This window comes from Stegastes partitus, unplaced genomic scaffold (assembly GCF_000690725.1).
Source record: "Stegastes partitus isolate 25-593 unplaced genomic scaffold, Stegastes_partitus-1.0.2 Scaffold112, whole genome shotgun sequence".
Lineage (NCBI taxonomy): Eukaryota > Metazoa > Chordata > Actinopteri > Pomacentridae > Stegastes > Stegastes partitus.
Window position 1 is genome coordinate 120,043 of NW_007577843.1, and position 14,040 is coordinate 134,082.

General features: G+C 42.0%; 1 protein-coding gene across 2 annotated transcripts in view; it reads left to right on the forward strand.

The window, feature by feature from the left end:
• met (MET proto-oncogene, receptor tyrosine kinase) overlaps positions 1-14,040 on the forward strand; it is a 76,414-nt gene that overhangs the window by 1,048 nt on the left and 61,326 nt on the right. For both annotated transcript variants that reach the window (XM_008277977.1, XM_008277978.1), the window contains exon 2: positions 866-2,066. In XM_008277977.1, coding sequence (XP_008276199.1) covers positions 867-2,066 — 1,200 coding nt within the window. In that variant the 5' untranslated portion in view covers position 866. The remainder of the gene's footprint in view (positions 1-865; positions 2,067-14,040) is intronic.

The following is a 14,040-nucleotide window of genomic DNA, read 5'->3' on the forward strand; positions in this document are numbered from 1 at the left end:
AACCAGTCAGAATGTGCACACAGGGTATCCCAGTGAATTTATGCATAGCTGTGGGCATGAATATAAAACCCAAACTTACTGTGCTGGATGTTACTGCCTTGTTTTGGTTTACATCTGGGGAGCGTGTTAAAACCACATCCAGATAGGGAGCATGCAGATGTACATTTTGCAAATTCTCTGGTGTGACTCTCTCCCCCTGCCTTCACTCTCCCTCCCTTCACTAAAAGCATCTCCCAGTGGACTTCCATTTAGTTGCTGGGGTTATTTATCATTTTGCTGGATGGTCCCCGTTGCCTTCTCCGTCCCGCCTCTTTTGTTTTAATTGAGTTTATCTCCTCTCCCTTGGGCTCTTGCTGTCTAAACTTAGTCCCGCGGTTGCGTTGCAGTCAGAGCGGGCTTCTCTCTGGGTGATTCACTGCTTTGCCTTGTGCTGTGGTCACTTGGGAACAGAGCTGAGCACCACAGAAGTGCTCACCCAAGTCTTGCTGCTGGTGGGTCTCGGGTCAGTGGAGTCAGATGTGGAAGTGTCTGTGATAAAGAGACTGATATTAAAGCTTTGTCTCACCACAAATGCTGCAGTCACTTGAGTGTGAGCAGATTCGCTGTTTGTGGTGAAGTGAGTAAACCCAGGCTTTGCTCCCTGACGCAGTTCTATTTATGAGTATAAAAAAAGGGATTCCAGTGTCCGTCTTATTTCTCCTCAGTAGTCTCTAATCAGTACAGATTGCAGCTTTTTCTCAAAATTCAGACTCCAGACAATTGAGGCCACCTATTCAGAGATATCTGTGATGAATGTTTTAGTTATTTTTGTTGCAGCTGGGATGTTTTACTAACTCATTTCTCATGTCTTTTAATTCTGGAACAGGATGAATCTCCATTTGCTTCATGCCATCATGTTGCTGTGGGCCTTGTGTCCCAGCGTGCAGGGCCAGTGCGATAAATCATCCGAGACAAGCAAACTCAACCTCTCGGTTACCTACGAGCTCCCAACGTTCACTGCAGATTTCCCAATCCAGAACATGGTGACGCTGGATGGGGTCATCTACGTCGGTGCTGTGAACAGAATCTACGCCCTCGCCCCCAACCTTACGAAGTTGTCAGAGTACCACACGGGCCCGCTGCTTGCCAACGAGACTTGCGACCAGAAACTGACGAGAACCGGCGGTGGTGGCAGGGTGGACAATCATAACATCGCCTTAGTGGTGGAGAACATTTACGACAAGGGGTTGTACAGTTGTGGCTCAGCAGATAATGGCATCTGCCGCCGTCATGTCCTGGATGACGACATCAGCCCCAAAACCGTTGATGAACAGGTCTACTGCTTCGCTGAAAAGGCGAGGCAAGGCAGAGGTCACCCCAGCGACTCAGATGTTGTGGTCAGCCCTTCTGGATCTCAGGTGCTCAACGTGGAAAGCAACGTCATCAAGTTTTTTGTTGGAAACTCAGAGATCCCAGGCACAGGAAACATGTCAGGCAGTGGAACTCATCCACACACCATTTCTGTGCGGAAGATGAAGACAAGCCAAAATGGTTTCACTTTCTTCTCCAACTTGTCATACATGGACCTGATTCCATCTCTACGTGGAAACTACTACCTGCGTTATGTTTACTCCTTCCACAGTGGGCCCTTCACCTATTTCCTGACTGTGCAGCGGGTGAGCAGGGACTCTCAGGCCTACCACACCCGCATAGTCCGCATGTGCTCCTCCGACCTTGTGATTCGCCGCTATGTGGAAATGCCCCTCGAGTGCATCAGCACCGATAAGAGGCGGCGACGCTCCGCAGAAGATGTGAAGGTGTTCAACATCGTGCAGGCAGCACACGTCACCAAGGTGGGCAATGACGTCGAACTGCAGAAACAGTTGAAGGTGGAAGAGGGTGACGACGTGCTGTTTGCTGCCTTTGCTCGGGGAAAGCCAAACTCTCCGGAGCCGACCCCTAACTCAGCCGTCTGCGTCATCTCCCTGAAGCACCTCAACAACATGTTCAAGATGTACATGCTGAGGTGCAACACAGTCGACCCGTATCACTTCACTGGATCAGGCAAGAAGTCCTGCTATAATGTGGTAAGAGCTGGGAGGGGCTGGGGCTTACTGTGCAGTGGTGGCTATAGTGGGACTCCCACTTTGCGTTTGCATTTTTTGAAAGGAGATGCAAATGTTGCTTTTTTCCCCCCAACTGCCAAAAAAAAGTACAACACACAAATATGTATTGGAAAGCCTTTGTCTTGCAAATGTCTGTTTCTTCCCATTTTTATCAAATACTGAAAAAACAACTACATTGCAAAACAAAGATCTTACTGGCTCATGGAGATGTTTATGTCTCTCTGTGGACTGAAACGTCTCTAGATTGGGTTTAATTTGAGCCTCATTTATATTGATTCAGCTCAAGTATTTGAAAATGCAAGTTCCTGCCGTTTTGTTTGATGTGGACTTCATGCTATGGCTACTGTTGCATTCATATGTACTTTTATGGTACTTTTTAAGACTAGAGTGATTTCTCCCGGTTACAGTATCATCATTATGCAATTTTACGATGTTCTTCAGGCACATAAAATAAGCACAAGCTTCTATCAGTCATCTGTTGTGTATGCATGGCTTGGTTTTTATCTTTTGGAATTATAGACCTTGGTTGTTTATCTGATGCAAGCAGTTCGGCTGTCTTGAGAGACTGTCTCAGGAACTGGGTGGTCTCAGGTTCACATAAGCACTGTGTTCACTTTGTCCTTGTCTCAGTGTCCATATGCAAGACACTGAAGCATGACGTCCTCATGACTCTGCCTGTGACCTGTCTGGTGTACATGCATGTGAGTCTCTCAAGAACATACAGAAAAGTTTTTGGTTATAGTGTGTTTCAAATCTGTTCTGAAAATCTATATATGCCTAATTTCTATGCACTTTTACCTTGCTAATGGACTGATTACTGCCTGTATCCAGTGCTGTCTGTCGGTCAGTGGCACTTGTTTCATTGTTTTGGCTCTGCACTCCAGCACACTGGATACAAAATGAAAGAATGACAGTGAGGTGAAAGCGTCGACCTTCAGCTGTAATTTGAGGTTGTTTGTGTCCATATATGGTGAACAGTGCACAACTTGTTGTCTGTTTTATTCTAAGTCCTCCGAAGTGTCAGGACTGGTCCTAAATATATACAGACAGCAACCAAGAAGATTTGTATTGTCTAATTGCTGAATGTTCTTGACTGGCTCAGCTACCTTACCTAAGTCCAACTGATCATGTCCTTCACTTGCTTAAGGGAAGACTGCTGCCAAAAACCCAGAAAGAATCAGAAACTGAGAAATGAATGTAGTTCAGATTTTGCAGAAAACAAGACACCTGTGGGTGTCCATTATTGACCATTATTAATCACTTTCTTTTAGTTTATTTTGATTTATCCTTTACATTTTGGCCTCTTTAAGTTTATTTACATCTAATTTGATGTGGATAGACAAACATTCAAATGAAAGCCTAAAGCCGGCACCTTAACTTTATACTTATGGCTTAATCCAATATAGTGTAGAAATCCCCTTCCCCCAGCGCTGCTGCAAAATTGATGCTCTGCCGGGCTTTTCTGCTTTCCCTCCAATCCATCAACAATGGCCCAATCAATCGGCTGAATCACCTGATCAATAATGACATGAAGTTAACTGCCAACCACCCTGCCAAAGGGTCTGTCAATAAGTGTACTAGAGCTGCCCCCTCTGTGACTTCATCTTTGTTTGACCTCAGCTTCAGTCAGTACGTACATCCCCAGTCAGGCTCAGGATTACCTTGATCTCCTCGATATTTTATACAGCGAATAGGTTGTCGGAGGGCAAGTACGTACAGGACAGATGTTAGAGTCATGTGGAACCACCCAGCACACTGCTGAGGAAGACTCCTGTCAAAACACTGGGTGTGTGAGTGTTACTAGGGAGTTTTTTTCATTACATTAGCCTTAAAAGTAAGAACATTAATTGTTGTTGTTAGCTCCAGTGCAAACTGCTAGCGTGTACCTTAACACTCAATCCAGACATCCACTGGTTTCTTTTCATTTTTGCCGGACGTATTGCTTAAGTTGCATTATCATTTCTAGTAAAAAAAAAACAAGTTTGCATGTATCCCAGTCTCTAAAGTGAGACAGTTATATTTACTCTTAGTTTTTATTACTATTAATACATCAACTTCGACATGAAGCATTTGTCTGCTCACATGACATTATTTGTGGATGTGCTATTAGAGCAACAGATAAAAAATAAACAGAGATCTGCTCAGTAAAACACTGCTCCATAGCACTACTAGTGGTCAAAAACTGCATAGGGTGCCTTTAACTTGTGTCGCTGTTAAGAGGCAGTCGGAGATTTTGTGATGTTCTGTTAATATTCTGTATTAACATACAATGATAATGTACCTTAAACTAGATTTATTCAGACTTGAGGTTCACACTGATGGTTTACACAACTCATGCAAGTTTTAGGCATCTACAAATGTTCATGCTTCACGGACAACAATGGAAACCAATGCCTGTATTGAAAAGTAATACAAGTCTAAAATGGACATCCATGTATTCCAGATTGTTTTGAAAAAGTTTACATTATACATGAATTGCAGTTCAGAGGGTATAACTTGCCAACACAATGCCTGGCCCTTTAAGTTCCGAATGTAGTGATTTTAAAAGCACAAACCTCAGTGAAGTGATCATACAGGCACACATGAAGGATGACATGTGGTTTAGCTTTGACAACAGATCCAAATCAGCTTTGCAAATACATGCAAATGCATGTTGGGTGAATATTTAGGTACATCAGTGCGGTCCTGACAGCTATCATCGTTGGAGATCCACAGGGGAAAGTGAGGAATGCTAGGAGCAAGGGGGGTTCAGGGGCAGCGCATATCTGCCTCTCAGCGAGCCGTGATGAATGACTCGGGGATAACAGGGCATCAGCAGCTGGGCGGAAGATGATCCTCCCGACCCGCTGTGGCAGCCGGCCACGATGGCGAGGCATCTTCCCCGCTCCCCTCGACCCCCACCTGTTACCAGCACCTGTGGGAAAGTGGAAGTCGCATCAGTAACACCAACAGCCTCTCTGTTTGGGTTGATGCTTCATTGGTATGATCATTTATTGACTTTTGTAAGCACCGTGTCACGCTTTTGCAAAAATATGTGTGAAAAATTAGAGCCTCTTCACACAGTGACACACTTTATCAGCTGGTGGTTTCCTGGAGGCTGATAAAGACATATCACCACAGACTTCAGTGACGTTTCTGAGGAAGACTGACGTGACAGTCGAAACATGTCAAGGTAAAAACAGCTCCTACTTAAAAATGATCATTGTCTGATAAAAAAAAACAAAAAAAAACCTTATATCAGAAGCAGTTATCTGCTGTAAACTGATAACTCACACAGCCTGTTGAGCTACTGTGCACAGGATCAAAGCAAAAGCCATTCTGAAGCAAACCAAACAACTCAGGCTCCCTCACCTTCACACTGTTTAACAGGAGTTGTATTGTAGCAAGTGACACACACTGTGCCAACCTTTACTCTCCTAAGACCCCAAACAGTAATTGTCTGCTTCCACTTCTTGACAGTGACTGGCTGCATGAAAACTGCTGTTTTGATCACTCTGAGTGAGAGTATACTGTTCCATTATTAGACATTCTTTCCTCTTGACTCACTTGATTACAGGGTGACATCAGTTTTGCTGGAGGTACAGGAGCATCTCTGCGCTGTATAATTATCATTGGACTGCTCCTGTTTATCTTCATGTTACAGTGCATAGCTTTGATGTGTCTAAAAAAGGTTTTTCTTCTTTTTCTTAATACGCAAACTTCATTCTTTTGCAGATGCGAAACTGTTTTCACTCACTTGTCGTTGTTAAGTACAGCAAACACAACCTCACAACCAGTGTTCACTTTGTTTTTCTGCAGACACAATTAGCAAAAAAAATCTACTGTTTCAAAATATTTCCATTTCCTCGTCAGTGACGCAGCAGGTCAAGTGCTGAACCGCTGCTGCCAAAAGAGCTTTTACCTTTGTGAAGCTGTTTTCCAAGCCCTCTTTTATTGCTGACAGCCTTGCTTGTCTCCTCCTGTCCTCAGCTGCCAGGCCAAGAAACAAGCTGTAACGACAAAAGACCATTGAACAACTGCCCACCTGATGCTCGTGCAGTGAGCTTGGAGTAAAATCATCTAATCATAGCTCCACTTAATAGATTTATGACTTGTATTCAGTGGCATATGGCAGGTAGACTCTCTGTTATTTGTGAGGTTTGGGAGAGATAAGTGTGGCCATAAAACCATAAAAGTTGTAAACATTCGGAGCATACATACTTAAGCACACAGGAGGTTATTTTTGTCGCTTGCTCCACCAAACTGTGTGTTTCTGATGGAAAACTCCCAATGGGGTTCTGGATGAGGTTGAAAGCTCACTGTAAGAGCACGTTTGAAGTTTTTAAGTGGTGGTTGTCAGCTCAGACGTGCCTCTTAACTCCAGTTTAGGCAGCAAGATATGATAAATGTTGTAATGACGAGTGGCTCTCTTTTCAGCTGTCTATGTGAGAGAGCAAATCTGCTTTTATTGTTGCTTTTCTGTCTTCAGGCTCCTCACAGTTGCATGAAAAGCTTGAAACTGGCGAAATGATTGCAAATCTTTACCATGAGATAAAAAGCTGCTACTAATTGCTGTGCATTAGTGTTAAAATATTACCATTTTGATTCATTCTGTATTTATAGAGGTGGAGTTACTTTTATTTATTTTATTTCCCATTAAAAAGGCTTCAGTTGTGTATTTCAGCAAAAAGAGAACTGATGTGAAACAGTATAACCGATAATGAATCCGTTCATTTATTCACAAAAGATGCACAGAAATGTTCACTGATCTTGGTGCACACACTGAAGCAGTTTTCTTAAAAAACACTTCATGAGCCATTCTTGTACTGTTAATGAATTACTGCAAAATCTAACCTGGGTTGAGTCAACATTCTGTGTAATTATACAATGTTTTTGCTCGCGAAATATTTTAGCAGCACTCTACCTCTCAGAGAAATTTGCAGATATCAAAAGTACGCTTTAAACTATTGATCCGACCCCCAGAATGTGCTGTAGCCTGACAGCATCGCTTTAAAAAAAGACATGAAAAGCCATTTTCCTGGGTAATGCAGTGTGCAGAGCCATGGCTGGAACGCCTGGCAGCCATTCCCATAAGTCTATCGACAGACTAGTAACATTTGAGACCAGAAATAAAGAACGGCCACATTTGGGGTCAAAATTATCATCGGATTAGCATTGATTTGAGAAAACCCACCAAATGCTGATTGCTTTTAAATTGAATCTTTGGCCTGATTGATTATAGTGCATGTAATATAATTCTAGCTGGAAGACGCTTCTGACCGACGAAGTCATTTTAATTAGTCCGCCTGTTTTAATGAACAAGTTTTAAATGCTGGCTTGATAAAATGCCAAACAAGCTGCCACAGAGGCTCTATGGCTTTATTGCGTGACAGAATAAACATCTATTTATGTGACGTCAAGTGCATAGTTGGCTGCCAGTTATTTGGTCACTAGATGAGACGTGATTATATTTGCACATAAGAAAATTGCATACAATTGTCATCTGTGGTCCAGTTGAGAATTAAATGTATGCAAATACTACCTGCTAGTGTTGACCGATGAATCCTATTTTCATCATCATCGTGATATGAACAATAATCACATCATCAAACACTGCCTGAAGTGTGACAGGAAAAATTATTTTCTTTACAAGTGCCATGCATTTACACCATTTGGCCAATCTGATAAAGACTGTAATATCTTATTTAAATAATTGTTGTATTTCAGCATGTTCAGTATTATTCAGTTTCTGTATTCTGTGGTATAGGCTATTCACAGTTTGAGGTCTATGTTTACAGTGAACTTATTTGGTTATTTATCCTGAGTCATATCACCATCACAATGTTGACCAAGGCTATTGCACACCACGGATTCTCATATCTACCACGTACTGGTGTTATTTTGTTTAAGTTATTGTCCCCATCTTGTATTTCTGCTGCTCCTGCTTCAGTGTTTTGAGTATTTATGTTGCACGTGAAGTTGCGTCTTATTTTATAAATTAAGTTTTAATTGCAGAGCCTGCATCCTGCACATCTTGAAAGGTGACTTTTTTATATAATAAATAACAACAATTGATACCAAGAAAGATGAACTAATTAGGAAGGAAAATCCATCCATCCATTATCTATACACTGCTTAATCCTCACTAGGGTCGTGGGGGGCTGGAGTCTATCCCAGCTGGACACCCTGGACAGGTCGCCAGTCTATCACAGGGCTACACTTAGAGACAGACAACCAAGCACACTCACATTCACACCTACAGACAATGTAGAATCACCAGTTAACGTCAACATGTTTTTGGACTGTGGGAAGAAGCCGGAGAACCCAGAGAGAACCCACGCTGCACAGGGAGAACATGCAAACTCCACGTAGAACCGTGAACTGGCGACCTTCTAGCTGCGAGGCGACGGTGCTAACCACCGAGTCACCTTGCAGAAAAATATAAAGTCATTACATCAAGAAAATACCACACAGGAAATGTGTAGGAACATAAAACAAAATCTTTATTCTTACTTCTTCACATATGAATGAGTTTGAATCAGCAGCCTTGCAGCTAAAACAGTATAAACTTCTTGTATCGAAGCTTAAACCAACATCTTCTCCTGTGACTGCAGATATGTTGTAATGGGACAGTAACTACTGATCCATCATCAGTTTGAGTGTTCCTGATATTTAATGTTTGTTGTAGTTTTCCACTGATATAATGGAAGCTTCAGGTGATTAGACCCACAGCTGTCTGACAATAGACGGACTTAATGCTGCAAATCTCTCATTCGTGCTGCTGATTCAGTGGGCTCTGCCGTGGATGTCACGGTTTTCAGCCCCGCATGCCCGAGCCTGCTCATGGCATCACTAAGCTGGTATTTGTTCGCTTCAACTCTACATATGCATGAACCAGATGTACAGAACAGTATGCTTTATGGTGCACATAACATCAACAGTACCATCATGTAGGAGATATTTTATAGAGTTGTTTTTTGTTCTTTTTTAAAATGTGGCAAAGTATATAGTATATCCCCCCAGAGAAGATGAATAGGATCTGCTGCCGTGCTCCATGTTGGCAGAATGTTTTGTTCCTGTGGCATTCCAATCTTGTTTTGGAATTCTGGATCATATATCTATGAATTCTGTGTCTTGGTTTATTAGGTACCATTAGACTCGAACCATATATAAACATTTGCCACTATTGGCAGCCAGAACATGCATTATCAGTCACTGGAAATCTACTGTTGTCTTTACAAGCTGTGGTGGATTTAACTCTCAAAGTATTTTCCATTTCACTTGCAGGACAGACAGACATGTAACAGGTGTTCACATGTACACATCGACAGTAGTAGAATTACAGCACAGAGAAATATAACTCCAAAATGACGTTTTTAAAGTGAATAACAAAACAGAGTGTTTGGAGTAAAGCATATGGATCAGAAAAAAAATACTCCATCAGATTTTCTGTGTGGTTTCTGCATCATTCACACAAGAAGCTAAAGAAAATAACGGTTAAAAATTCCGACAGTTAGCATGACACAAGGGAAAACCATCCTTTACAAATTCTCTGTTACCATGGATGTCGCAAATGGTGTCTCACATGCCCGAGCCTGTACATGCCATCACAAAGCTGGGTGCAGAACCCAGCACTGCTCTCAACAGGTGGGTGCATCTCTAAGAGGAATCAACAAAAGAATGAAAATACTATGTTCTTGTCCTGTCCTGTCCCTCTCATTTTACTCCTCTGTTCTGATAAAGAACACTGTGCGAGTGCTTGTAATGAGAGTCAGATTAGATCTGGTGTGTTTCAGTAACCTGCGATTATCTCCTGACACAGATGTTCAGATGTGCACACACAGGTACGTACAGAGACAGACACATATGTTGGTCTGTTGACAGATCAGCTGATCACAGCCTCATAAAGTCTGACACAAACAGCATTTCATTTAGCTTATATTTCAGCATTGATAGATTTCTCCATCAACTGAAAATGTATCAGCGACTATGAGTTAACTGACAATCAATAAGTGAAGTCAGTATTTTAGGCCAAATGAAACATTCAGTAGTTCCAGTTGATCACACAAAACAATTTCAATATGCTCATGACATCTTGATATCATCGAGGCCAAACGGTTAATTGAGAAAATAATCAAGAGAATAACTGATGATCAAAATAATCATTAGGCCATATCACGCATTTGAGAGCATCTGCCAGAACAATCTAAGCGACTGTTTACGTATAACAACATTGTGGAAAACACTAGAAATTTTGACTGGCCCATAAGAAGACCTCAGGAGAGCTGGCAGCAGCGTGCCCTCCACCCCTCCACTCTCAGGTGGGCCGTTGTGTCACCTGACAGTCGTGTCCAGACAGGTTCTTCTGCAAGCAGGCAAAAACAACACAAAGGCACATGTATCTAATGTCATGGCTTACAAAAGTTTCCCGTTGATATAACCTCACCTTGAAGCTGTGCCAGGCATCACATCCCACAGGTCGCGCTTCAACGGATCATTAATTTCGATCAATACTTGACTAATGATCACCTTACAGATAAAAAAATAACATCATTTTTAGATAGCACAAGATAAAACTGTCATGCAAAGATTGCAGCAACCTTATTTCAGTTCTATTCATCTATCTCAGTTGCACCAGATGACTGTGAGCCTGCTCATGTCTGCAGGCATTTCCTGGCGATTTTCTACATGATTTCACATTCACTCAATGTCAGTGTTTAGTTCTGAATCTGCAGAGTTAATCATTAGCCCAGGACTTCAGTTTCTTGTTTTGCTGGAAAGTGTGTGTAAATCCTTTTGCATAGGCTTTTGTATGCACATCTTATCTTTGTTCTCTAGATAAAGAGTGGTGTAGTAAATGTGCAAACCGTCAGTGCCTGCAAGCTGTCTTCCAAGAAGCTGGGTGGGAAATTACAACCAACCAAACATCAGCCAAATACTGTTAAATTTAGGCCACAGCTGTTAAGATTTTTATTGCTAACTACCATTCTGTCCAATAAACAACCATCACTTACAGTTTTTTTCTCTTCTCCTTATGTTTAATCTCCATCTCAAATGTGACATTTTGACACATTCCTTTGCTTTATATGATTAGAAATGTAATATCTTTGGGGTTTACTGTGTTAGTGGGACAAAACAAGCAGTCGAACCCCTGAACATGCAGCATTCTCCTTTAGTTTCTTGCTTACTTTATGGTTGTTATAATCATCTTTTTCCTCACTGATTGACAGTATCAACTTTTCTTATTCAGTGTTGAAAGCAGTTTTTTACGCACAGCCACAATTCCTGTTTTGCAAGTCAGCCACACTCTCCTTCATTTATGCACACGCTGTCATGTTTAGACGCCAACCAAAGATTAAATGTTTTTTATAAGCATGTCATCAAATAGAAATGTTCTAGATGTCTGGTGCACCCTGTCAACAACATTTATCTTTGGGGTATTCACAACAGTTTAAACTTTATTTCTATACTTTTGGCGATTTTCACGAGGTTTAGATAAGTTTGTAATGTACGACCCACAGGTGGAACATTGTTATGTAGGTCACAGTGTCAATCAGGTCTGTGAGAGGTGGTTTTTCTTTTTTTGTTGAACTTTTTTTCTCCGAGGCTTTGTTGACTACTTTAATAATTTTTTTGTTCCAAAATCATCAGTCATTTCAGTTTTGGTGCATTTTGAAATCCATCATTTGCTGTGCTTGGCTGATACAAGACAGGATGAAGTGCTTTGCTTCCAGCCACTTCCACAAAGTGCTCTGGTGATCACTGTGTCCGAGTCATATTTTTCTGTTTTGACACTGTGTTGCAAATGAGATATTTTGCTCAAATACCATCCTGCTGACTGTTTCATCTCTGATTTGATTTCTTAAATGCTTTTCTTACCAGCACGGAGCCACTTGCCAACAGTGCCAGAAGCCATTCATGATACACTTGTTTAGTGTCAAATATGGAGGAGCTTTGCTCCGCTGAGCTTATGAGTCAAGGCCCCTGAGCTATTTCCTAATCAGCTGCATGCCTCCTACTCTTCCATTTCACCACATGGTGATATCCTGCTCTCAACTGAAATGAGGCATGTGGATGCTTATCTGTCAGCCCCCGTGCTCTAAATGAAGGACCCAAAGCAATCTCCTCTCCTTCTGCTGCTGTCCTGAGCAGCGGCCTCACCTCGACCCCAGATCATTCTACTTCCTTGGCTCTGGCTCCTTCAAGCTTTGTCATAAGGCCTGAGTCTGCCCCTTTGAAACGCTCATAATCACAAAGTTCACTAGAGCAGCAAATGATCCCAGCAGGCCTGCAGCCACAAAAGCTGGGAAGACAGAAATGAAAGATTACCTCATCTCCATATTTCTCAAGCTTTGGGAATTGTTGTAGTGCGTATGCAGACAGAAACAAGCCAGTTCATGCTGGAGATGCACATTAACTCATAATGGTTGTTCTACAATGAAAATCAGAGCGAGTGAAGGAAGCCACCTACCTGACCAAAGGGAACCTGGGGTCAGTGTGTTGTCCAAGGAGCTGGGGATCAGAGCCCAACCTCTGCAATTTAGGGCCCTTCTGAGTTGTGCCCTGCATACTGGCTGTTATTTACCTGCTGATGCCACATTCATAACCTGACACCATGCACAGAAGGCATCTCTTTGAGAGATTTCTGGCTCCACCCAAATACAATGAATGGTAACTGAATTTTAGTTTTGAAAAATGATATTTATATAGACACAAAAGTACTGACAGTGGCAGAAATTGCTGATACAAATATCTCAAAATCTAGATAAATAAAACAAATTACAAAAAGGTAAGGAAAAGATGCCATAACTAGAATGCTTTTTGACCCTTTACAGTTCTTTTGCTCTGGATGGACTGCTGAATTTCCCTTATCATGTTTTTCAACATCTTCCTGAACACACAGATAACCCAATCAAGTAACCTACATTTTTTTTAAACCAAATAGAAGTGGACACCATGTCATTCCACAGGAAGGTCTCACCTCAGATGAGGACTAATCCCCCCATTCCATTCAACGAGTAATCCTCCTCACACAATGCAAGCAGGGGATTGTGCCTGAATGTGTACTCAAGTAATGGAGGCAAAAGGAGTATAAACCCTCCTCTCCATCTCTGTGTCCGCACACTGGTATGGCTTTTATCACCCTGCTGTGCTCCCAAACAATGCACCACAAACAGAGAAGCTATCTAGTCAGTCCGTGGGACACCGCAGATATTGTCTCCACAGGCTTTGATCTTATCCTCCTCATCTGTGATCCTGGCTTGAATCATATAGCGGCAGGAAACAAGCTCACACCTGAGAGAGCTGAGTAGCTTTTCTTGGAAATGAGCAGTGCGTTTTACGGTCAAAAGCCTGATTTTGTAAGCAGCTGGACTCTGCCAAGATTGTTTTGAGGACTTTGGTTTAAGTAGACGTAAAAATAGCGTAAAGGGTGCTTTTCCAAAACAGCTGTTAGCTATATTTAGTTTTATAGGGATACTGAATTATTCTTCGTTAGGTTTGCAAACCTGACCAAATTGCTGTGTTTATTGTTTAAAAAAAAAAAATCTGATTTCTGGTTTACTTTCAAATTCCCCCTTCTCCCCTCTCCCCCCCCAAAAATAACATTGTTGGGTTGCATCACACACCTTCCAGTCTGCACATTTTAAAGTAAAACATGGAACCGAGCCCTCATCATAAAGTCAGTGTGCTGAGATCCTCCAGTTCGGAGCATTAAATATTCTGGCTTCAGGTTTGGTAGCTCAGTAAGTGAGTACAAGCAGATGCAGCAACATTATTCAGAGCCTGATCCCTGAAGATCTCTCATATATATGTGTACAAGTGTGTGAGAAGAGGGTTGAGCAACACTGCAGGGTCTGGTGCCAACTTCCAGGAGTTTTACAAGTGTGAAAAAGTAGCACAATGATGCATTGTTGCACTTGTGGTCAGCTCTCTGAGGACAGAGGCAATGCTGATT